The 27363-nt window shown below is 37.2% G+C and overlaps 1 protein-coding gene across 4 annotated transcripts in view; it reads right to left on the bottom strand.

Annotated features, from left to right (window-relative positions):
- adgrb3 (adhesion G protein-coupled receptor B3) overlaps positions 1-27363 on the bottom strand; it is a 144207-nt gene that overhangs the window by 67926 nt on the left and 48918 nt on the right. For 2 of the 4 annotated variants that reach the window (XM_057341392.1, XM_057341391.1), the window contains exons 3-6: positions 12135-12245; positions 9462-9623; positions 6529-6693; positions 2740-2904 (exon numbers count right to left, since the gene is read on the bottom strand). In XM_057341392.1, coding sequence (XP_057197375.1) covers positions 2740-2904; positions 6529-6693; positions 9462-9623; positions 12135-12245 — 603 coding nt within the window. The remainder of the gene's footprint in view (positions 1-2739; positions 2905-6528; positions 6694-9461; positions 9624-12134; positions 12246-27363) is intronic. The other 2 variants (XM_057341393.1, XM_057341394.1) reach the window with 2 other exon arrangements.

The raw sequence follows: 27363 nt of genomic DNA, 5'->3' as shown, positions 1-27363 counted from the left end.
CATTTTTAAGTTAACTAAACTAAATTCTTTCGGTTTCATTATTTTGCATAATATTCCTTAGTCTTACTGTAATATGCATAAATCAAACACCTTGATTTATGCAATCCAAAATGAGCAAGAAGAGACTGATCTCAGAACTGGCATTAGCACAGTTACTGCTCACTGGTAACATACCACATGTTACAGGTGAAATGTAGCTTCGCAGAGACTATGCACATGCACCACTCTTCTAAACAATGGTAACCACAAAACTGAAAAATATGTCAAACTCTTCTAAATATCTAAGAGAAGTGAACATTAAACACTAACAAGTCTTTAACTTTACTAAAAACATATAAAAGAATCATATTTTTTTATTTACTCTCCTAATGCATTCTGACGCAAAGCATGCTGGGAATTGGAAATCCTTCTTGACCAATTGTTGAATTAACATGTTTAAATTAAGTAAGGAGCAAATAAAATGTTTGAGTTTTAGTCAAGTTAATCAAAAATAATCATTATACTTTACTCAAAAGTAAAAAAAGTGTTTCACGAACTTAAAATATTTAAGTAAGTAGAACTTTTTTATAAAATTAAGTTTACATTACTTAATCTGTTTGATTATTTTGAACATTTGGGTTTACAGTGAACATAACACTGACAACAATTCTCATTCAGAAAACATACATTTCATTTATAACATACTGACCTAAAAAACACTAACAACAAGGAGCATTACAGAAATGATGAACTTTATTAGTAAATGCTGAATTATTTGTTTCATAAATCAGTCTTTCAAATAGAATAACCAATTTTCACTAAAATGAATGTACTACAGCATTTTTTAATCAGTCTTGTTACATATGCGTACAGTAAGTTTCTTTCTTTGTTTATACAGTAGTACTTCATCTTTGAAAGTTACAGTACAAAGGTGAAACGAGGAAAACAGTTCTAGGGCTGCAATGATGATGAAAAAATAAAGAATAAAAATTCCTAACTTAAATGTTTTGAGTTCCTGTAACTAATTCTTACTTTTGAGTTAGTTTAACTTAATTTCAACAAGTTAATTCAAGATGATTTGTTGAGAATGAAATTCAGTTCCCAGCATGCTTTGCGATGAGACTGCATTAGGAAAGTAAATTTTGAAATGAAGTGTTATTTTATGAGTTTTTAGAAAGGAAAAAGCCTTGTTAATGATGAATGTTCAATTATCTTGGATATTTAGAAGAGTTTGTTGTTTTTTGACTTTTGGGGTTACCATCGTTCAGAAGAGTGGTGCTTATGCTTAGGTTGTGGGAGGTGCAATAGCAGTCGTGTGTGTGTTGCATCACTCTCTGTGAAGGCTGTTTGTTAATTGTTGATGCAGCTGAACTGTTTAGGTTGTCTTAAGACCTTTCATTTATTTAGCTGTAAATAAAAAAAGTTACTTTGCTAAATGTTCAAAATTAGAAGGAGTCAACAACAGTACAACAAACTCAAAACTGACTAGTTTTGCTTACTTAAAATTGTTCAAAATTAGAGGGAGTCAACAACAGTACAACAAACTCAAAACTTGCTAGTTTTGCTTACTTAAAATTGGGAACATCATAACTCAAAAAATTTGATGTAACTGATTACCTCAATTTTGTTGAGTTTTCCCAATTTAATCGGGTTTACAGTACTTCATCTTTGAAAGTTACAGTACAAAGGTGAAACGAGGAAAACAGTTCCAGGGCTGCAATGATGATGAAAAAATAAAGAATAAAAATAAATTCAACACATCAACAAAAGTATAGTGAGGGTTCTAGTCCTCCCTCTCTCTTGCATTTGGCCACAAGTTCTCATCAACATCACATCTGATGTCTTCTCTGGCCATGCATCGTGGAAAATACCGCCTGGAATGTCTAATTCAGTTATAGTATCATCAAAGGATGCTTGTCTCGCCTGTTGTTTTGTCGGAAGATTTGTACTATTGATGCAACTGTTGAACACAGCAGATTTGGTTGCACCCTTAGACCGGCCTCTCTCAAAGATAAAGAGATCATGATTTACTACATGATCAATAATCTCATCAGAGATTATGGCTCTTGGTCTTGGTCTTCCTCTCCTTTGTCTTCCATGCGCTCTTCCTCTCTGAACCATTCTTCTTTGATCCATATTTCCTAACAAAAGTTCCAAGCTATCCCCTTTATAAAAACAGTAAATCATGGTAATGAGACTGAAAGTAGGATTTCAGTTAAAATTGTCTATACTCTACCTTAAATTATGACTGCAGAAATGCATTTGTCATCATTCTGTTTTAAAAGTGTTTTTAACCATTTTGAAAGCAGTGTGTTAGCATTTGAAAAATGTGCTGTAAATTCATAGTGTTTTGCAGGTTGTGGACTATGAATGACGAAAGTGTTTGTGAATTTTGAAAAATGTGGTCGCTGAATGCATTTTGTCTGAAAGCAATGAGAAATGAGTCACAGTTTGGTCTGCACAGACTTCTGTTTTGCTGAACGTGTGAAGAGTTTTGAAAATGTGGCTTCAGTATTGAACAATGCTTGTTAGCAGTTGAAAAAAACTGTAATACGTTTATTAAGTATATTTGTATTATTTCGCATCCCAAACCAGTATTATGGTCTGTTTTGCGGCATTTCCCTCATGCAATGAAAGTGATTCAGAACTATGGCTGTTAACTACAATTCCTTTTCAGTTTGGATTAACATGAGTCAATGACAGATTATTTTGGGGTGAACTATTCCTTTAATAAGATCCAGAATAAAACCGAAGTCATACCTGTACACTCAGGATTAGAGCATTCTCTGCTCTCCGCCCAGTGTCCTCTACACTCAGATCCTCCGTGTGCGGCTGCCGAGCATTGCCTCTTCCTCTGCTGTGTCCCGTTGGAACAGGTCACTGAGCAATCACTCCAAGCGCTCCACTCCTGCCACTGTCCGTCCACTGCGGCCACCCATGCAAAACCCAAAAAAGCATCCGGGGAGAATATTTGACGGAGAGAACAAAATAAGTGTCCAGAGTCTGGCTGGACAATACAACAGGCAAAATATCCTATAAGCACACATTAAAGAAGTTTCAGAGCAGATTATTAGACTTTCGAGCTTATTGGGTGGGCGCTTGTGATAACCAACCGCCCAGACAAATCTTAGCCACCGCAGAACAATGTCCTCGCTACTGGGGTTATTTACCCTCTAATCTTTCTCCACTATAATACACAAAGTGCTTATTTTGGACAAAATATGGGACGTCCTAGTTAATACGAAACAGTTGGCAACCATACCATACTTGGGTCTAATTAAAATATAATGAAAATGCCAGTGGGCTCAGAGCGGCTCGGTTTGTGTGCATGCCCCACACGAGTTGCATAGAAATCACAGAGCATGCTAGTTTGACTTATTTTCACGTTGTCTTAAAATTGTTGTCAGTTTTCTGTCAAAAAAACCCCTCTCAAGTCACTTGAGAGTGAAATAAATTGAGAGAAAAATATATTGCCAGTGTTGTGTGTAACTAGTTAATGTAATTGTCTATGTTGTATATTGTACAGTGAGTGTTTTTTGTCTTCGTTCTTTGTTGTTTGATGAACAAAACTGAGGCGTTTATTATGCTGCTGCCCCTTTAAGAGATGCACGGTAGTGGTGGGCGATACTATAAAATCTGGTATCGATCCGATACCAAGTAAATGCAGGGCCAGTATTGCCGATATCAATACCGATACCAATACTTTTTACTTTTAAAAAGCATTCACTTGAACTTACATTTACTTTCCTGTTGATGAAATGTCATGATTTATCAGACGAATGCATCATTAATATACTAAATCTGAATACATTTTCATGATCACTAAAATATTTTGTGATTTGTGCTCTTAATGTGCTTGTAGGTTAATTAATCATGTAGATTTTAAAACACCGGACATAATTTAAACCAAATAAATCTATTTATTTAGTTATTTATTCCTGTAATCGAATTTGCAAACATTAACTTTGCACCAAATTATTACTGGAAAATAGTACTTTACATATTAGTACTAGTAACATATTAACAGAACTGAAAAACTATTTATAACAAATCAATTTCTCGTTATCCCAGTACTACTTCTCTAGCTTAAAAAAAAAACAAAGTGGACAAAATTATTACTGAAGAACAAAGATTTTAAAACTGCTTTTTTACTTTTTTGTTCAGTGTTATGTTTAGACAAAATAATAGAACAAATTAACATGTTTCCCTTTCATTACACTTTTTTAAGTGAATTTATAAACAAAGTGCACACAATTGTTTGAGAAACAAAGTAAATAAAGTGCTTAAATAATAAAGTACTTTCAATCTTTGGCTTTTTACCCCCAAAGGCCCACTGCCATACAACGCAGTTCGCAGTGTTTTTATTCACCGAGGTGAATAATCTATCCTTTTCGATCGATCCGCCCACCCCTAATGCACGGATCTTATATAATGTAACACACGCGTCATGTTTCCACATGCGTTTTGTTCCCGTAAGACATAATTGATGACTTTTTTAAGGATAATTAGTAATATTTCCATTTTTGCTTAATTTTGTGTCGATTTGTCTAAATAAAGAGCAAGAAGACGTGAAAGAGAACTCAATTCAGTATTTTGCGTGTTGTATGATGAGGCATTCCGCTCGCGTATCTCAAACAGCACGTGAGAACCGAATCTAGTCCTCTTTTGCATCTTCTTGGACATGAGATGACATGTTTTAAGTCATTTTCATTTTCTAATTTGAAACCTATAAGTACTTATTAAATGATATTATTATTGTTATATTGAGGAACATCAAATTGCTGGATGGTCCAGTTGACCAATCAGAATTGAGTATTACAGCGCGCTTTAAGTAATATATTATTTTAGTTGACTGGGTTCCAAAAATGAACAGCGTGAATTTAGTATGTACTGTACTGTATGAGGACAGCTTTTCACAGCTAAAAGTGAACTGCAAATAGAACTCTAGAGTCACTGTAGGTGGTCTAAGTTAGTATTTTTAAAGAGTTTACCCAAGTGTGAAGTCTTAAATGGGAACAACATGACTTAATTTGGAGACAAAAAAAAAAACACGTTGGTAGCTTCTGCGAATGCTGTTTTGAGCTGCAGTTTAAATATTTTTAATGTCTTTTCATTCTTTAAGCAGGAGCAATAGGGGATGTTGAATGTTTGTCATATTGCAATCACAATATTTGTAATAATTGCAAATGAAGAGTTTATTTGCAAAAACAGGTAACTCCATTTTGAAAAATGTTCAAAAATTATGTTTTAATTATGTTTTATGTAGTTAGCGCTGTTTTTAGGTATTATTACTTCATCAAAACAACCCAAATGCAGTTTGATTGATATTACTAAAATGTTCAAAACAGTGTTATCTGTTTTTGCAAATGTGCTTTTCAAATATAACCGTTTGGCCAAATTGTACCATACACACTTTCTTAAAGAAATGCAAAAATCAACCTTCTCATATATGGAACACTTTATTTAATTTCAGTACAGTATTAGAAAAAAAACACATTTTTTAGAACACACATGTTTTGATTAGAATGTAATCAGATTCAGGACTGCAGAAAAGAGAGCGACCACGTACAGTATATTTTGAATTAGGGCTACTTTCAGGCAGAATAACCCTATTAACCCTGGGAAAAGAAACTAACACAACCTAAGTGACTGAGATAGGCTGCCAGCTAGCCGACGTAACCTGGTAAAGCTACTCTTGTACCGAATATTCTCCATAATGCATGACAAAACGCCTCCAATCTCAACCGTGAAGAAATTTATTGCAAATGGTGAAAATGGGCTTTTTAATCACACTTGAGCTCTAAGGTCAATTCTAAAAGCCTCGGACCAAAATATGAAAACCGGAATTTGGCAAAACAGCATATGCGCAGGGTAAGCAGATGCTATAAAACAAAACACAAAGGTGTAAAGAGGGGATAATTGCCTTCTTTTTTCTGCTGAATGGGCCGGGGCTTTTAAAGCAGCGGGCTAACAAAGCTGCCCAAGATTGTACAATCAGTTACTTACTGAAACATTTTCAGCGCATAGAAACGAAATCATGGCTATGTGCCTATCATTCACAGTGTTTTTGTGAATTCACTTTAGCCGTGATGTGTCGAGTCTGAAGCAGTGCCTTTGGGTTTGGGTTTTATTGCACACGGCTCGTGGTTGCTTTCAACATGCCAAGAGGCCTCGCGAGCGTATCCGTTCCCTATCTGTGCAACGCAATAAACTATTCTGTAATTGATCCTGTAATGATTCACCACTGGCAGCTGCTGCTTACTCCCCAGAGCCACCTCAATGCGAGATGAGCTTTGATTCTTTATAGACGGGATCAAACATGGAGGGGCTTCCGTGTCAGGCCTAATTCCACCAAATCATTCTCGGAGGACGGTGGCTCGCAACCGCATAAAAATTAGTGGAGTGGTCTTCAATTTACAGCAAAATTGATTACGGTTAGGTTGGAGAGCGGCTAGAAAAAAGCCAGAGGGAACGGGGAAATGCTGGATTTAGACTGGAGAATAGAACTCGAGCAGACAACGGACTGTAAAATCATTTAGGCAGACACACCTGGGCAGAGAGCAATGTTGCAGAGCTTGCTTTGGGTCTCGGGTCCGTCGCAAGCCCTTCCTCCGTGCTGGGGCGGAGTGCACATCCGAGTGCGGGTGCGATGACCCCGCCCGCAGGTGAAAGAGCAAAGGCTCCACGGGGACCACTCCTCCCACACGCCGTGCACTGCCAAAAGAGGAGAAGAGTTAAGACGCATGCACGCCGCCAACATCACGCACCCACACACACATACCATCACTCAAACGCAGCAGAGAAACACTTCCAGCACTGACTCAATGAGCCCGTTTATCAGCAGCTGTTCCGGCACGGCAATGCATCTAAACAACTGCATCGGTTCTCCTTTCCTTCACGATGTACCTTCCCCGATCGCATACCGCTCCGCCCCACGTCCACAGCACCGACGCCACTCTTTTGTCTCTGTGTGATGAAAGATGCGCCAGGAGGGCCGCCGCAGCCTCGCCGAATTGGTCTCGGCTCTCTCCGCGCCCTTATAGTCCCAGGTGAGTGTTTCGCGCGTGCACTCCAGTTTAATCCAGTCATCAGTGTCAAGACCGGCGGGCACCGCCCCCCCTCCCCCCTAAAGTCAAATCCCCTTCTCTAATGCTCTTACTGTATAATGAAAACTCCAATCCCACTCAAAGAGCATTAATTAAAAACAAACTCTCGCCGAAGCACTCAGAAGCAGCAGGCATTTCCAAAAAGCAGCTCAATGCCATTAACAGGGAGCCTTTTTATCCGCTGGATTCACATCTTATATGGAGATATAAGATGAGGTGAACAAACACCTTCTGGGCCATTTTTTTACTTGCTATTACAGGTAAATGAATGGACTGGACCAGTGGGGTTAAACTGGTGAGTCGCTATTCAAAAATGGGTCTCTGCACATCTGTTTTGCAGAACAAACAATGCTAAACTGCATTGTTAGGAGAGCAAAATAAATAGGGTCATTAACTTTTAAAGAAGAGGAGAAAAGCGTTTTACATCAGTTGCTTTCGATGTCAAAGGCTGTAAGTCTAATTAAATTCAACAGTATCTTGGCACAAAACTGGCGAAAGGCAATTAGGAACTAAATTTTTTGTATGATAAATATTGTAAGTAAGGTCACCACCTGACGTCTTAAGTCAAATCTGGGCTGAAACCAGTTGAAATCCAGCCAGAAAATATGTTCTAAAAACATTTAGCTAAAGTAAAATGAACATTTCAAGGTTTTAAACATTCTACGGACAATTTAAGAATAACCAACATTTTGACGACAATTAGCAATGACATCTCTTTTAGCGTTACTGCAAAAAGTTTTTTGATAACTTTGAGAGAACTTTTAGAGAACGTTAGACAAAGTGCTAACAACATTCTTTTTTAGTTGGGAAATCACTGGAATAAAAGTCCTTTTCTGACCTCTTACTAAAACCAGTACACCTGTTTTAACAAACTGGGATTATCGGCTGTAATGAAGTACACCCTGACCTTAATTTCAAAGAAATGTCAGATATGTGAATGTCCACATATAAAACACATAGCGTGAAAGACTATTCTACAAGTCAATAGTATATTTAGGCCTATCTAACATCGTTTTTGTGCTGCATTACACAGCGATTTGATAAGAACTTCCCTCAAAATAAAAGTTGTGTTGTGATGAATTAGGCTGCCGTCCAAGAACGTCCAGAGAGAAAAGAAATGGTTTGATTTGAGTATTCAAGGGTCTTAGTTTTCCTCCCTTTAAGCTCCAGCCGGGCGGTCCAGCCTCATATCATTTAAATGTGCCTACGAGGCTTTTTCAACACCAGATCTGAGCTGCTTTAATGGTGAAGATGTCGCATTGAAAGAAGATTTTCAATTTAATGCAAATGTGAACACTATCTTTCTTATCTGTATAGCAAGCCCATTTAAAAAGATGATTAGCAGCTTTTATAGATTCTTCCTATTCATAGTTACTATATTTATATTTGTTAAGAGAGAGAGAGAGAGAGCAAAACTTACCGGTTTAACCTACCAATGCTAACAAAGCTAACAATAACGACTGACCTATAAATGTGCCGGAACATCTATATATTCTTCAAAGTATAAGAAAGCGCTGTATACCTCCAACTGTGTAAACCACATCGATTTAGCCTTACAAAAAGTCTTAAAACAGCTGAATTGCCATTTTTAAAGCTAATGGTGTAAGCAAAACAAGTCTCTCTTCATGCCCTTTTGCTTAAAATAAAAATCCAGTTAGCTCGTGACATAAGTTCAATGCAGCTGAGGTGATGTGTAAACAGCATTAATTTACCGATACCAAAAGTCCTAAAAGAGCTGAGCAGCATTTTTACAGCTCATGATGAAGAAAAAAAGAAAAAAGTCTCCCTTTACGTTGTTTTACTTGAGATAAAAACCCAGTTAGCTTGTGACAGCAGGTTCAGTGCACTTGGCGTATCATTGAACCCAGCTCTATCAAGACGGCACCTCTAAGAATTAACAATTAAAGTTTATACCTCCAGTAATTAAAGATTTTATAACCAGAGGCTAATTCGGGTCGCTTTCGGCCACACGGGACTTTCACTCGGGAACATTTTCTTCGGCGCCAGAAGAACGCTTCTGACATAAAATCTCGCTTTGTGTTTCAGCAGGAATGAGACACAAAGCTTGGCTGGGTCACACATCGAGAATAGTGAACGGTGAAGGAAATGCGAATGAGAACATTTATGGAACAACATAAAAACGAACCCATGGCAAGATAAATGACAAAATAAACGAGAGGAAAATGTGAATATCAGAGCAGACACGAGAATAAACAATAAGGACGATAAAAACAAAAACATCCAACATAAAAATAAAACAATTTGAAGCGATGACAACAAACAAAACGATAAATAAAAGAAAGATTCTCTGCCCCGAGAGATGAGAGATACATTACAGACACTGAGGGAGAGTCCAGAGCCTGCGGCTAACACTACCTGGGCAGGGGGCAGTGTTATTGCACACCCTGGATTCTCTTAAAGGGCCGCTGCAGTGTGATCCATAAGGTGAGACACACGTTCTTGTTCGCACCTGCGACCCTTGACCGCATGTAACTGAGCAAGAGCTCCACTGGGACCACTCCTCAGCACCAGGGTCACCTGTAGGAGAAGGGTGACACCAGTTAAAAGCAGTAAAATGGTCATGTGACACCCCGAGGGGTCGGGAGCCAGTAGGAGCACTAAGGGCCTCGTTAATTTACACAAGAGGCCACCGAAAAATATTAAAAGGGGGCCAGAGTGGGACGGGCTCATGAGGGAGCGTCTTTTCTTTTAGATACGATCCTGTCTGAATGACGTTCAGTTGGAGGAAGGTGCCAGTACTGCTCACTTGTGCTCCTGGAGGTCTCAGTTTCAAACACAAGTCAATCTTGACATGTGTTTGATGAGGGTTAAAGCCAAATTTTGAATGAACCATCACCTCCGGGAGAACAGTTGTGCAGTTCTGTCCTGGAAGATAGAAATATGCATGATTTGTTAGTGGCCCACATACAATATTTATATTCGATTTTTTGTCCAAATAAGACCTAAGTAGAAGGGAAATGTCTCAGTAGTGATGAGAAGCAATTCCAAATAATTTTACACTAGAACATATTCAAAGCAGGATCATATCAGTTTTACTATGTGGCCACCCTGTATCATAATGGGAGCTTTAACTAGCATTTTAAAAACACTAAGGCTTCATATACATCTTCATATAAAGCATGCAACCAACTTGATGGAACAAACTGAAAGAAAAAAGGCAAACGAAATTAATCGATGAAATAAATATATAAAATATGATAAACTATGCAGAATTCATGCAAACATGGCTTTAAAAAGTTAGAATGACCTTTTGATGGGAGTTAGTTTTCTACTGACTACAGTTCCACAGCAGAAGAGACCTCTAACTTGAACTCTTTTCTCTTTCAGGCATAATCAATTAGAATTAGAGAAAGAAATTGGCAGGGGTGCATTTCCCCCCAGCGTTTTCGGCAGATCACAGCAATTTACAGAAGGGTCGAACGCACAATTTCTATGTCGAATTCAAACAATCAAAGCTTTTAGCTGGAAACCTTTTTCCTGACTATAATGTGAATTTTATCATCGCCATTGTTGGATGGTGTAAGAATACATGATTGCAAAGTTTATTGTTGGTCTAAAAGCATAGACTGCTTTCTGGCTTACACCTAAAAACAAACGTGGTGCTTTTATATCTTTACGCTAGAAATTGAACTCTGGAACTGTTGTAATTCCCAATGAGCAACTGCATGGCCAAACCAAACTTTAACAAGTCACAATATAACAATCCAATTGCCATGTGATGCTGGATAAAGTGATAGCATGACAAGGAAAAAATGTTGGATTGAGACCTTTAATGGCTTCATTTTGTCTTTTGAAAAAGATAATAACAGCGATCAACATATAATGGATATAATTCGCTCTTTTTTTCAGCGTCGAAGCCAAAACACGGTTTGAAATTCTGAAGAGCATATTTAATAATAAATGATATCCTCTGGAAAAGGATAATCAGTTTAAGTTTGTACTAACTTTCCAGAGAATCTACCGGCCTGCCTTTAGCACATGGGTTTATGACCACTTCCTTCATCTTTAGAACTTAGATTCGATTGAAAGGTGGATCAACTGTGGATGACGTGATACGTTAACTCAGACAATCTGAAAACAAGAAACTAAATGCAGGATGAATGACATTCTGTTCACATTTAGCATAAACAGAAATGAAGAAATGGACATTTAAAGAGACAGAAACCGATTGGAATGGAAACAAGGTTGTTAAGGTTTAGTGATGCACAATGACTTGCAAATCAAATGATATTAAGCGCTACACGAAAGGTGAAAAAATAAGATGGCTGCTTAAAGCCCCTCCCCAAAATAGCTGTAAATCATCTACAGTACATGCAGGAATTCAAAAGAAAACAGGGAAAATAATGCAAACGAAAAAGGCAAAACCTGGTAACACGTTACAATACATCATACATCAGGTAACACGATCATCTAGCATTTATTAACATTGATTCACATATACTGATACATATTCAAATATATTATAAATCTTTAACATTGATCAAGAAACGCTATAAGAAACTGGTAATTGTTAGTTCATGGTATACCTAATGTTAGAACATCATTGTAAAGTGTTACCAAGGATCATTAAGCAACAATGTCATGTATGTATATTTTATAATGTAAATAATTTGGCACTTTATAAATCAGGGTTATTTTGGCTCTAAACATTTTAACATCAGCTGACAAACTTCTCTATTTCATTGTATCTGACATTGTTTGTCTCTCTCCTTGAATCTTTGATTTATTACTCCAAAGTCTGGGGTCTATTTACCGCTTTTAGTGGATAACATTTTCTGTCAGAGCAACACAAATTGAAAGCTGAAATTCCAATCATGTATTCTGTCAGTATGCAGAGGTGGCCAATTCTGCCTGTCTTACGGCTGTTTTTCCTCACCGTATTAATATGGTGATAGAGGGAGAAAATAAATATGATAAATAAACATTGTCACTTAAAGGTGCAGTACATAAAAGAGCATGCAAGTGACTTAAGATGAAAATTAAGTTTAGTTTACATAGGAAAGGAAAGAAGCATAACTATTGAATTACCAGTTTGTGCCATAAATTTAGCAGACTCATCTCGCTCCTGTAGGTTCTTTGTGTCAAGTACTGATCTCGGTCGCTGACTTTTAACAGTATGTTCTCCGATCATTCCATATTCTAGGGACAGAATAGAGGTTCATGAAAACTAGGCTTGGATACAAAATCTTGAGAAAGAGAGAGAGAAAAGGAAATTAAAGAGCTTAGCACAATTCTGACAGAATGCAGAGTCGCTCGGCAGTACATGGCTAAAGGAAATCACACATGGACAAGTTTCTTGCCTTTTATCTTTAACGTTTAAAGGAAAGCAAAGAACAGTGCACAGAACGCTTTATCAGTGGTGAGCTGGGAGTATTAATTGAGCGCAGAAGCACAGCTATATGACACATAGAAACACATGCAAAATCAACTCATGTTGGATTCATTTTTTTTACAAGACGCTTGGATTTGACCTCCCAAGCCCTCCCCTCCCACCCGGATAAACAAAAACCAAAGGATAAAAACCAAAAAGGAAAATGTGTAAGCCATCTGAAAGCCACAGAGGAAGGGTAGGGGGTGGCGAGGGTTGGAGGGAGGGAAGGAAGGGGGGTGTGGCGTGGTGTCATGGACATGCTAGATTGATCCACAGTGTCTGCAACAGATCCAGGCTTCTGGAATAATCAGTTAGTTAAGACCCAGAATTAGTAAAGGAATTATGTGCTGTTATATCTAACAGAATATAAAAAGATGAATTATCTTCCAAATGTATCGTTCATTCTGGATTAATTACGTTCCATTTTGCCTCAACAGTATGGCTAATTTGGCTTTGTTCTTATCGCGATTGATACATTATCTAAAAAGCTTTGTCTGTACAAATGTAGAGATTGTTAACCCCTCCTCGGGTCGCACTTCTTTGCTGCATCTCTATGGGGCACTTGGGGGTCACGTCTAGGCTCATAGATGGGGCGAAACAGATCAAAAGCAAATCACAGGCATGCCTCCGTTGCTAATTGGGAATTACAATGTAGATATGAGAGAAAAATACCGCTTTTGGTTGTGTCTAATTCATGTCCACACAGTGATTTCCACCCTACGAATAGAAGTTACAACAACAGCAAGAAATAACATGCCAGAACTGGAACTTAACAGATGCAAAGGCTTGAGGTCAAAGTCCTTGTACAGTACGTGTGCTATGTATTCGTGAGCCACTCTGAATATAATGCGGTTATGAGAGATTTCAGGCCCGGGGCTCCAAGAGCCATTTGGTCACACACACGTTTACGGTTCCGTCCTTGACCTAGTATGGCCCAGAGCTTTCCCACTTTCTCCAGTACACTCATAATAAATAAAACCACACCTGGTACTGCCTTGTCAATGCCCACAAAACATACTGTAAATTATACAACCACCAAAGCGCTACAATGTATATATCTGCTAGTGTTGGTGGCAGAGGGGTCTCCCCGAGCCCACCTGAATTGTTTTACTGCATGCAGGAATGCCTGAGGATACTCCACCTGATCACTTTTTTCTCATGTTCTAAGCTGCAGAACAGTTCAATGAAAAATGAAATCTCTGTCATCACTTACTCACCCGCATGTCGTTCCGAACCACGGCTTTCCTCTGTGGTAGACAAAAGGTGATATTTTGTTGAATGTCCTGGACCTATTTCATTTAATGAAAGAGGGGACGAGTGCTGTCAAGTTTCCAATAGGACAAAGAAACACCATAAATGTGTCATAAAGGTTATGCATGATATTGTGGATTCTACGATAGCTTGGTGTGAGGAACAGACCAACATCTAAGTCATTGTTGAATTAAAATTCAATATGGTGCTTTTAAATGACATAAATGGTGGATGTTTTTGAGAGGGTGTGAGTAAATGATGGCAGATTTCTTTAGATTTATTTATTATAACGTTATATTATAGTTATTGTATATTATTAATTATTTCTTATACGAATAGTGTATTTTTAGTTTTAAACAAACTAATAAAATAAATATACATTAGGCTTAATTAGTATACATAATTATTTACATATTTATTATTTTTTCCAAAGCGACCTACACATGAGTAAGGTTCGTGATTGATTCAGGAAGTTTAAAGATTTATTTATTCATTCAAAAACCACGTCTGAGCTGACACAACGTATAACAAATCTCTAACAGCATGCGACTTTTCTGATTTACTTTTTGAGTTCCAGTGCTTTTGTGTTATCATTCCTATTCCACTTGAATGAAATAACATTTGTTAACTAAATACTTTTGAACAAATTTTTAATTAAATAATATATGTAAATTTTACAGAAATTAACTGTTGGATTTTGAATGTTCCACTTAAAAAAATCACTTGATGAATTGTAAATATTAGATTTTCTGGCCATTCTAAGCTGCTCTTTTCCTCAGAGATGGCAAATTAAATCTTTCTGGACAATAGGCAATATACTTCAGTGTTGGGGAGAATACATCCATGTGATTATAGAGTAATGTTCTCATCAGAGACAGTAAACTATAGCGGGCTACATTGATTGAGTCTGAATTGTTCAATGGAAGAATCACAAAGTCTCGACAGAAACCTAATGAATCCTCTAGCATAATATCTACAATAGCAAGTTACCATGACAACAGTGAGTCAAGGGAGGTAGAGAGAAAATAATAATAAAAAGACCTAAAATAGACTATTTAAAAAGGATGGATTAATTAGTTATAAATGTCAGAGAAACGATGCTGTAACCACCGAAAATGAAGAGGAAGAAAAATCATGGGCTATAATCTTATATAAATATGACAAATATTTCTCTGGATTTAGGTGCGTTTTGTTCATTAAAATATTTAATGTAAACTTTCTGACTAATAGATTTAAAATTATACAATATCTTCTGCACTACAGTAAAAATAGCTAAACACCTTGGTCAAAGTGAAGACCTGACATCTTAAATCTCACAATCTCTGCATAACTTTTTTGCTTTTAGCAGGAATATGATTAAGAAATTAGGCTTTTGCTAGTTTGACTGTGTTTAATACAAGCATTAGCATCTATTCTAAAGATGACAGACCTTCACTAAATGAATCTCTGAGGACAGTTTGGCAACATTGTACTTCACAAGCTCTGAGTGTTGATACAGACAAAAGAAGAGATGCTGCTTAGCACAGCTGAGGTCAGGGGTTAAAATCACCAAGCCCAATCCACATACAAGAGCAAACTGATAAAGAGCTCATCAAATGCATCCACAACACTGAAACGAGAGACGCCGGCGAACGCTGTGATCGAGCCATCTGTGATGAATGTATCTGTGAAGAGCACGGCACATAAAACCTCTGCTTTGTGAGAGTCCATCTAACAGGGCACTAGATGAAACACAACTGCTCATTACTAACAGCACTTCAGGTTGTTTTTACAACTACGGGCACAGGAATTTTAGAAATTACACTCCCTAGTTTCTTTGAACTAACAATGTCCGCGAGTGGATATATAAGCATTACTTAGAATTCCGTTTTTCTGTCTTGCTAATAAATTCGAGTAATTTCATAGCTACAATACGAAAATAAAGGTTCCTAAAAAGGTCTCGCAGATCATAAAAAATGTGAAAAAAAAAATATTTCGGGAATCTTTAATTGAAAAGTTCTTTGGGGAACCAAAATCAATTAAATTAACTAATAATTTAATAAATATTTGATTTTAAGAGTGTAAGGTTCGAAATACACAGAAAATACAAATATTTTTGGGCAAAACTGTCACAATTTCAGTCAATAAATTTCACAAATTACTTACTTTTTAATATTGAATACTAGTATGAATACAAAATTAGTATTTATACATTAGTATTTACTATTATTAGTATTATAGTAAAATCCAAGCATTGATCGGAGACAAACATGAAACCAAAAATCTACAAACACGTTTGAAAAAGTAGCAAACAATAAATGATAAGAACATGGTTAAATGTTTCTGTAATAAGACATACACGAAAAAGAAACTATGTGACATAAAAAAGCTTTAAACAACCTTTAACAGATTGCATTAGCACTAACTAGCGTATTTCGGTATTTCGGAATCCGTTTTGGTCTTGATATAGAGGGAACTCACAATCAATAAAAAACTGAAAAACAATCCCTGCTTGATTTATGGTTTAAGAAAACTGCAGCTTCCACTGTTCCTGGTGCCATAGGAGGTTCAATATGGGTGCCATCAGAAGAAAACAGCATCCCACAACAGCTGTGGTGATAAAACACGGACCAGACACACGGAGCTCACCCCAAATGTTCAGACTGTGATGCTGGAAAATCAAAATTTTTCTGCAGTCCTCCAAAGCTACTCGTGATAGATGACGCCCGAGCAGACAGCTATCTATACCCAGCCCTCTAACCACGCTAGATGGGGATGGATAGCCTGCTCTTTACTCTGACAATGATTTGAAAAATAGGGGACATGCTGTCTGAGGGGATTCGGGCTGTCTGATTCGGCCTCCATCTTGCTCTCTGGGCCATGGTTAAAGAGCGGCTCCATTACATTCCACAAATACTCTTTGCTGTCCCATTACTTTGAAAAAGCACTAGACGCGCACATCTTTAGTAAGTTATATGAACGATTATCTAACAAAATACTAACCTAGCGTGAAAGCAGCGAGTATTAACGGTTTTGACCTTCTCAACCGTGTCCAACAATTAAAATCGTACAACCATGTCATAATTCTAACATAATCGGTTGAACTGATAATCAGATCATTGTAGTGAAACTACAGCCATTTTAATTATTAATCTTAATTTTTATTGTTTTAATATTTAATTTAAATGTGTCACAGTGTGTGTACAACACTGTTGCAGCATGATGTTGTAACATCATCTAGACCTAAAAAATACAGAGATTAGGACACCAGGAACCAAAAAATTCACACAAGAAAAAAGATGCATGCATAAAAGACCAGATCCATTCCCAGTGTCATAAAAAACATACATATTCACAGCACTGAGAGCCTTTTAAATTATGATGATGTTGAAATTCTGCATGAAATGAGGGAGGTGATGAATGTTCACACAAGATAATGATCCAGAGAGAGAGAGAGAGAGCGAGAGAGTATTGGTTGGATATTTCAAAGGTTGCTTCTGCCCTTTGCAATCTTGCAAAACAAACAGAAAGCTCTATTGAGAGTACTGCTCAGTGAATAGCTTCTATAGTACAGTAACAGCAGACCTAAAGAGTAAACGCGACCTTGCAAAATGCAGGAAGTCTGTATTTCTATTAAATATTTACTTACAATATGGTTACGGCTAGACATTAGACATTTCAAACATGGCAACACGACTCGTGTTTACGTGTTTACGTGTCGGTTTATAATTGTGATGTTACCTCGCAGTTGTTCTGTATTTGTGTTGACTGCATTTAAGAAGTCAATGTTTGCAAACATGTCACACCTAAATTGCACCACAGGTTTCCTTTGGCTCTCGGAAATTAGTGCAGAATTTGCCGTAAGTAAAATTACAAATGACATTTCTGTAATATTATACTTTCTCATAGACACCAGTAAAAATAAATAGAGAACTAATGGAGACTTAGAATAATGTCTTAAACTGTGCTCTGTTTGGCAAAGTCTGGAATCAAAAGTTAGAATACAATAGACAGATCTTACAGTAATGTGAGTGTGTTTGTCAACATCAACACTGCAAGAGTCAACATACACAGGTCTCAATGTGCAGATGTGATCTTGTTTATATCAACATTTAAATCAATTCTAATGAGATTTAAAGGAACAGTGCACCAAAAATAAATAAACATTTATCATGTATATCCCACAATACTCACATATATGTCTTTCTTTATATGACTAGATTTAAAGGATGCTAGACAGAGCACTTTCGTTGCATCTTTTGCTTACAATGAAACTGAATGGTGACTGACACTGTCACACCGCATCCTAACCAAACGCGATGCGATGAAATTCCTGCGATTTGTTTGTCCATACCGAACGCGAAAAGGGGGCGGGACGCGACAATCAATCACAAAACACAGCCAATCAGAACAGTTTTCCCCGTCCACGCAGCCTTGCACGCTGCAGCTGAAGAGTGCACAAAGAGAGATGCGTCCTGTTCTCATGACTTCAGTGATGCCTCACCGGACGCTATGCTATGATTTTAGAATCTAAACGTATGTAATCAAAATAGCCTGTCCTCCTCCATGTTTGCCGATTAATATTCATGAGGTGCAGAACTTACATCGAATGAGACCGTTGAGTGGGCGGAGCTTTCAGCCGCGACGTCTAAATTAAACGGCCGTTGCTCGTCGCGGCTGGTTAGGACAAAACCTCTGGTTAACATGGAAAAGATACCTTTTATCGCGTGTCGCAGCGTCGCGTTTGGTTAGGACGATGTTAGTCTCTAACAATCTGACTTTTTAGGGCTATTCCATGATTATTTGCGATTAATCGCATCCAGAGCAAAAGTTCGAGTTTATAATATTTGACACTGGACAACAAAACCAGTCTTATGGGTGAATTTTTCGAGATTGAGATTTTACATCATCTGACAGCGGAATAATTTAGCTTTCTATTGATGCATGGGTTGTTAGGATAGGATAATATCTGGCGGAGATACAACCGTTTAAACCTTTGGAATTTGAGGGTGCAAAAAAATCTAAATATTGAGAAAATTGCCTTTGAAGTTGTTAATCAGAGGCACTGTAGCAGGCCATCCTCTCACAAAAATAAAGTTTTTATATATTTAGGGTTTGAATTTTACAAAATATCTTCATGGAACGTGATCCTTAGCCTAATGATTTTTGGCATAAAAGAAAAATAGATCATTTTGACCCGTACAATGTATTTTTGACTTTTACTAAAAATGTTCCCATGCTACTTAAGACATTTAATCATTTAATATGTCACTGTGCACTGTGAATATTAATTTTGTATTTATAAACAATAAGAAAATATAAAAATGAATAAATGATTATATATCATTTAAATGCTGTAAAAATATTAATATATCCATGCAGATATTTCCTAAATATATGTGTACGTGTATGTGTTTATAAATACAAAATAAATGTGCAAACTAAAGTGCATGAACATAATTATGTAAACACAAACTTTTATTCTGGATGCAATTAATCACGATTAAAAATGTTGATACCATTTTTTGTACACTTTTCTTTAAGGTTAGTTAAAGGGATAGTTCACCCAAAAATGTGTTCATCACAAAGAAATTTAAACAGATTTGGAACAACTCGAGGGTGAGTAAATGATGACAGAATTTTCATTTTTGGGTGAACTGTCCCATTAACACTTGCCCCAGAAATCACCAGATTTTCAAACAATCCAAGGCTGGCTGCTTAATTTACATATTGAAAAACATTTTTACACAGGGACGGTGTGAATTAGACATCTGTCTATGGTGCTGTAAATAAAAATCAACCTTTTGGTGACATAAACATTGCTCAAGTATTTTTGTACTAGATGGGATTCCCCAAAGTGCTTTTAAAAATCGCTGATAAGCATCTTTAAAAAAAAGTCTCAAATAAATGATGAGATTCCAGTTCTCAGCCTTGTGCATAATCAAACCATCTCCCCATCACAAAATACAACCAATAACCAGCTGTCTGGACTCTTGCTTATAGGTTTATCCATTTTTAATGGCCTACTGCAAAAATAAACCTCTCTAAAGGAACCATTTTGTCCAGCGCAACGTACGGAAGAGAATATTTGAATCAGTCCTCGCCAGCGCTCATGTAAACCTGCACGTCACAACGCAGAAAAGGGAAACGTTCGTGCCGGAGCATCTAACTCCCATTAAAAGCAGCCACACGGGAGGACAGAGATTTATCAACGCCTTAAAAAACCTTTCAAAGCTTCGCCTCATAAATCACGTTCAGTTCCTTTAAGACAAACTATTTACCCTCCCACTCTTTGTCAGATCTCACACCACCTTACCTTTTTGTGTTCAGAAGCTGAGAGAGAAATAATGGCCGAGAGAAACAAACCTCATTTACCGGGCACACTTCTGACTGGTTAACCAAGAATGTGTCTGACTGTTACGTAACGTCCACATCGAATATAAAAACAGCTTACCGATTTACCCTTAGTTCTTACATTCTGCTTTCATGCGACACAAAGTTTATGAAAGATTTCAGGGCGCTGTGGCGGAGAGCAATCGAGTTTGGCCTTGATTTGAGTGGAGAAGCTTTTTTGAAAATAACTCTGCTTTTCTTTCTGAGGGGTTACAGCACAAGGTGGGAGGACATTTTTTTCCAACTGGAACTGTCCGCCCACTTCTCTCGCTGTTGGCAATCACATTCAATTCAGCCTAAATGCCTGCTGTATAGCGTTGATGCTCCACACCGGAGACACGGGGACTTAAGCCAAATAAGCGAGCTGAAATACAATCGTTACAAAACCGCTGTGGCGTGGTGATGAGGTTCATGGTTGCTCAAAAGATTTCTCCAGGCATCAATATCCAGAATATTTCAGCACAGGCCAATCGCTTCGAAAACAAACACAGAGTATTAAAGCGGCAATGAGCAATATTAATTGTGATTTAAAGGGTTGTCACGCATTGATCCATAACTGTACCGTTTTTAATATGAATATTTCATCCACCAAATGATAATAAGAGTCATAAAACATATGGGCACAGATCACAAACCTTCTGTTCAGGAGGTTGAAATGACAAATGGTCTGTCAGTCAACAAACCCTGTGTCCTCATATTGCATAACAGTATAAGTCAGATTTCCCCAGCACACAGACCTTTAAAATATTCTTACAGCCTTGCTGTCTACTCCCTACACATACAGCTGCCTTATAAGACAAACTTTCTAACTGACATGATGTAACCTTATATGTGATGATGTCACAAATAAGGCATGATGATGTCTCCCTAGTACATAGGCAGCACATTTTTAAAAAGCTCCCTTAAAGGGACAGTTCACCCAAAAACGAAAATTCTGTCATAAATTACTCACTCTCTAGTTGTTCCATAACTGTATGAATTTCTTTGGTTGAAAACAGAGAACGATATTTGGACAAATAAGAACAGTATTTTTGCCTACTATGGTAGTCAATGGGGTCCAAGAAATGTTTGGTAATAAGCATTCTTCCAAAAATCTTTCTCTGTGTTTATCAGAATAAAGACATTTATACAGATTTGGAAAAACTTGAACGTGAGTAAATGATGAAAGAATATTTATTTTTGGGTGAACTGTCCCTTTAAGGGTACCACCCCAGTGATGACTACTGTACCTTAAAAAGTACAGTTTTATACTTTTTCGACAGTGTTTATGGACATCAGATTAAAATAGATCATTGTATATTATTATGGGATTGCTTTCCCCAGCAAGAATACACACACTGGCTGTTTGTGAATTTGGCCAAATCTTGGAAGGGAGCATATTGTAATTATGCTGCTTACTCTTTGGAACGGCCTTCGTGCCGTGCCCATGATGCCTTTCAATGCTGCCACCTCAGGCAGCTCACTAGGTTTTGAAACACAGCCAAATGATATTGTACAGCCTGTCTATGTAAAAAGATACGGCAAGGGACAGCTGCTTACGCCTGGCATGCTTATTCCAGACATCCAACTAAACATCTCTATCTACAGTATACATCATCTGTATTTTTAATTTAGCACTGCATTGAGTTTCGCTTCAGTGTAACGGAAATGTCTGTAAAATGAATGGATGATGTCATGGAGAAAAAAAGCCTATACAGTACATACTCCATTTTCTTCTCTTACATTTTTGAACAGCGTATAACTGATCACCTGTGATTGGTCAGCCGTACTTGGTTTGCTGTGATTAACTGTGATATTTAACAAACCCCATAACCCACTTCACACTCAGTTGACCCTTCGGGCGTAACTTTATCTAACTATCTCCCCAAGAGTAAAACATAGCGCTTGAGTGCTCTGATACTCAGGAAAGCAGACTGTCTGACTGAATGATGTGTGTAACCTTGCATGAAATGAGACTCCTCTTTCCTGCTCACCACCGGTCTCCGACAGCCCTGATCTGAGCTAGTCATCGCATCGCATAATTCTGTCCAGCAAGCGGCATGTAAGATGTTGTACACTATGATAAAAAGTTCCCACTTTAAAGCGATGAAAAGCCACATCTCGAGCTTTCAATCGATGCTGGGTGATATGCTTTGAAACAGGAAATGTAGTAGCAACACCATTCTGAGATTTTTTTAGGTTTTACAGAGAATGATACAGGAAAACTGCAAACTGTTTGTTTCGTTAAAATTAATGTTTATAAAATGTTTTATAAGTATCTCAGTTTTGGAAAAGTGTATTGTTATCATATTATTCAGCCTGAAATGTGTAATTCTTGAACCTCTCTTTTACAGAATGCTGCATCAATTCCAGTTTTGTACATCTCACTGGTGGTCATTAAAATGATTTTGGCCGGAGTGACGTCTAAGATAAACACGGTTTCATAGCTCACTGCCTTTTTACATTTTCAATATCCGGTCTGAGTATGTCCTATACTCAGCTTACAGTAAAATCATTTTTATATCACTCATGACCGCAGAGTCACACACACAAAAGCCCTAAACTCACCCATCTGTGACTTGTGGTTAACAGCAGATTACTAAAGCTAGGCAGTTTGTGCTCCAAAAGCATCTTCTTCTGAGTCATTGTGAATTCATTTGTCTTATAACGCAGGGAACATTTGACAAAAAGAAGATTATTCATTATTAATGAACACAACAGTTAAAATAAATGAACAATAACTTAAAATGGTTTAATTAAACATGAATCTAATTTAATGTCAATTTGATTATATTTACAAATTCAAATGAATCTTAAAAGTATAAACAAAGCCTAAATAAATGCTATGAAAATATTGTAATGCATGATATATCATGCATTAATTTATGTTTTAAAAATGCAGAATTGCATATAAAATCTGAATAATAATAATAAAACAATAAATAATAAATTCATAAAATGTCCACCTATGCATGCATTGTCTGACCGTGAAGTGCAATAAATTAAAAACACAACACAAAGCAATTCAAAGTTAATATATAGGAAACTATATAATATATATATAATAAGAAATGCTGCTACATGAAATTGACCAGCAAATCCAGTAAAAGATGTAGGCTGTTTATTAATCCACAATGAGCTCATCTGGCAGTACCCCATACAGCTACCTAGATGGCGCTCTCATGTTATCTATGCACACAGAGCTGCTGAGAGAGTCCTGTTGCTGAGAGAAACACACACACACACACATGATCCACAGAAATCCACACACACACACGGTTCTGACCGCCCAATGCCAGCTCCGTCAGCGGCTGCCTGAGAGCGCCGTGGCCCGATTCTGTTTCTCTGACAAAATAAACATGTGCATTTGAATGCAGCCCACCGGTACTTACAGCCTAATGCACGTCAAAGGCAATAAGCTGCAGAGCAAATACACGGCTTTCAGTATTTTCCTTTTATCTTCACTTAGGAGCCTAAAACATTCACAGAAAATAAATCAGTCAGATTTATACGAGTCAGAGCTCACGGAAGAGCAATGGCAGCATTAAAGCAGCTCAACACATCCGCAACTGCTTGAGATTATATTTCAATGTCATGATACCATTAGTCTGTTTAGTCTATATATTCTCAGACTCGATTTTATCAGTTACTAAAATGCACCATCATATAACACTAACAAATATATTGGTAAATTAGTAACAAGTATTGGTGGAAAAACAACTGATTGGTTTGAACTTCCTTAAAAACAGAACAAGTTATATAAAGTGAACTTAGAATCAGAAATAGCTTCATTGCCAAGTGCGCTTGGACACACAAGGAATTTGTCTTGATGACAGACGCTTCCAGTGCACATACCAACCCAACACGTTCTCACTCCCAACTCGTCACATATTTAAGCTCGGTCAGCTCCCCTCGGCGTCACTTTTGAACGCGCAGGGTACCCCTTTGACGTCGTTTTTCGACGAACAGGGAACTGCGTTGCTGTTTGCTAAATGCTCCAGACCGAGATGCGTGCAATTCTTAGCATTTCATAATTATTTTATGGTTTTAATATTTTGTAGCACCTTACCCCAACCTCACCCTAAACCTAACCCTAACCACTTCTCAGCCATATAAAACACAACACGCGAATAAAAGTACAGTCACAGGTATTTATTGCACAAACAGACCAAAAGCATTACAAAATAAAACAATCAATTCGTTTCGAAGACCTTTTTGCACCAAAGCCGTACGATAACTTTACATGAAGATGCCGTGCGTGTCCGTGAATACATGAAGTTGGCTCCCATTCAAAAGATAAACCGGAACAGCTAGATGCAGTCGGTTGCGGGAGCCAATACGCCCTTTTCACATGACGTCACGCATCTTCCGTTCTGCCGCGAAGCAGCTTGTTACTTCCGCTAGCACTCCAGTTCATAAGGTGGCGGTAATGCACCTATAAGCTGGTTTGGCAACCGCCAGTAAAACTCCAGAAGAAGAAGAAGTTACTTCCGCTAGCGCCTCAGAATGGAGTTTACCAAGTGGCTTGCACATCTGCCACAAATACGTCTAGATGATGTACAACGTCTTGCAGACAAATTTTCTCTAACGACAAGATCAAAGCTAGAGAAAGGATACAAATTCTTCGTTGAACAGTACCTGTTTGATTATGAAGGTAAGTGTTTTGTTTTGTTTTGTTTTCTTTTTGTGTTAGCGAAGGTGCTAGGATAAGTACTTGAATACGTGTTCTGTCAGTTTATTTTCTCACTGTTGTTAAATTCCAGCGCGACGGCTAAACGGAAGTTCTTCTTCTTGTTCTTCTTGTTTGTTGCAAGACGGGTGTTATGATACACTGCTTTGCAAAAAGGCGGAAGTTAAGTGACGTCATTGTGAAAAGGGCGTATACCGTTTCACGTTTAATGCCAACGAAATGACGCGATCGGTCACGAGACACGCGCGTCTCGAAGAAGTGTTCTCGTGAACGCGCGCCATACACTGACAAGACAGAGGAGAATACATCGATTAAAGTCGGAATTTTGGTTTGTTTTTCGCACATAAATAATTCTCGTCGCTTCCAATGCTCCCAAAGACGCCGGAAGATCTCTAAACATGTTTAACGTCATGTGGGTGAGTAAAAAAATCACACAAAGTTGATTTTTGGGTGAACTTCCACTTTAACAACAGGTCTTTAAGAACACTTTAAGAACTATCTTGTCATAGTTCAAGTCACATCATTGCCTTTACATTTCATTTTATTGAGGTGAAGTGGCGATTTTGAAGTAAAACAATTTCACATCTCTGCTGAATTAAACTGTTTTTCTGTTCTCGATATGTCGCATGCATTGTGTTCAGGCAGATATTGATGCTGAGCAGCGACTGAGCTCGTGAGATCTGCCAGCTAATAGTGAAGATTACACAGAGCAAAATATTAAAACGATTATGTGCAAGAGAAGCATAAATTACATCTTAAGTAACATGAAACCCATAATGGATTTATTTCATTCAGCATTTGTCGAATGACACAATACTCATCAAGTCGAAGTACTTGGATTATTTTTGCATTTTTTGTGCCAGTATGGCCATAGTACCTAAAGTAAAATAACAAATCTGATGCTATCTCTATTACAGACATCATAATTTAATCTCAGTTCATTGCCCCTTGTGCATAAAATTATGCTTTCTCTGTTCTCTTCAGCATCTGAAACGCAAAAAGGTGCATTGTGGGTAACAGATTGTGATGCAGTGTGGGTGACAATATGTTTGTGACAGTTTTAGAACGTCCCATAGACTTCATCCTGACTATCTATTCACACACTGAATGAAGGCTTTATCTGATTTAGAATTCATACTGAAGAATCTAAAACATAAGTGCTATGAATCTTCGCGAGATGGGCTCCCTGAGCACAGACAACCAATTTGGGATTTTGCTGATGGTTAAGAATAGAATATTTTGAGAATGAGATTGCAAACAATGTAATGGAAGCTGTGAAAGAGAATAAAAAATAACTGAAAGTTCTGAATTAATGCTGTTCTTTAGCAATAATTCAACAGAACAACAAGTTTCATTCCTCTTCCTATTGAATGACTCAATACTACAAACACAACATTTATTACCGTCATAACCTTACCAGAGTATGATTAACAAACAAATCAATACTGTAGTATAATATTGTACAGTATATTATAGTATTTTGCATTTAATATAGTAAGTTGACAAAATGTAGTATACTTTTAAAATGTAGTTATACAATAATATATAGCATTCACTATAGTATCTAGACATTTTACTAGTTTACTATAGTAAAAAGTACACTCAAAAAAAGGTACAAAACCCATCAGTGTACACTAGACATTTTCTACGATTTACTAGAGTAAATAGTACACTCTCAAAAAAAGGTACAAAACCTGTCACTGTACACTAGAAATTTTACTACGGTTTACTATAGTAAACAGTACACTCTCTGAAAAAAGGTACAAAACCTGTCACTGCAGTGCAAACTAGAAATTTTACTAAACTTTGCTATTATAGTAAACAGCACACTCTCAGAAAAAAGGTAAACATCTGTCACTGTGAACTAGACATTTTACTACGATTTACTATAGTAAATAGTACACTCTCAGAAAATGTACAAAATCTGTCACTGCACACTAGACATTTTACTACGGTTTACTATAGTAAACAGTACACTCTGAGAACAAAAGTAAAAAACCCGTCAGTATACACTAGAAATCTTACTACGGTTTACTATAGTAAACAGTACACTCTCAGAAAATGAGGTACAAAACCCATCAGTGTACACTAGACATTTTACTAGGGATGTTCCGATACCCTTTTTTCCTTCCCGATAACGATACCGATTCCGATACCTGGGCTCAGGGTATCAGCCGATACCGAGTACTGATCCGATACCAGGGTGTGTATCTGTATACAGCTGTATATACTAGCCCTGTGTAAATTGATATAATTATTTGATGGTGTGCTTTAAACTTATCTCTTAATGAAACATGAACAAATACATACAGTAAATTAGAGAGTATTTTTATTATCTGACAGACATTTGACCGTAATATTATTTATTTTTCTTAAGTCGCAGTTTTACTGGCTGGTTGGTCCACTCTGAAATACTGCCAAACAGCGCTAGCACTGGGGATGGGCATTTTTCAATAATTTCATATTAGAATATTTGAGCTCATAAAAAATGAATATTCATTTATTTAAATTAAGTGAAAAAATACGTAATTTGTTTCGTTTTTATTTAGTCACAATTTCACATCAAGCTTATAACTATCATTAAATATTCATAA

The sequence above is a fragment of the Triplophysa rosa genome, linkage group LG9 (assembly GCF_024868665.1).
Source record: "Triplophysa rosa linkage group LG9, Trosa_1v2, whole genome shotgun sequence".
Lineage (NCBI taxonomy): Eukaryota > Metazoa > Chordata > Actinopteri > Cypriniformes > Nemacheilidae > Triplophysa > Triplophysa rosa.
The sequence above is the reverse complement of the archived record's forward strand: the minus strand, read 5'-3'. Positions and strand labels throughout refer to the sequence as shown.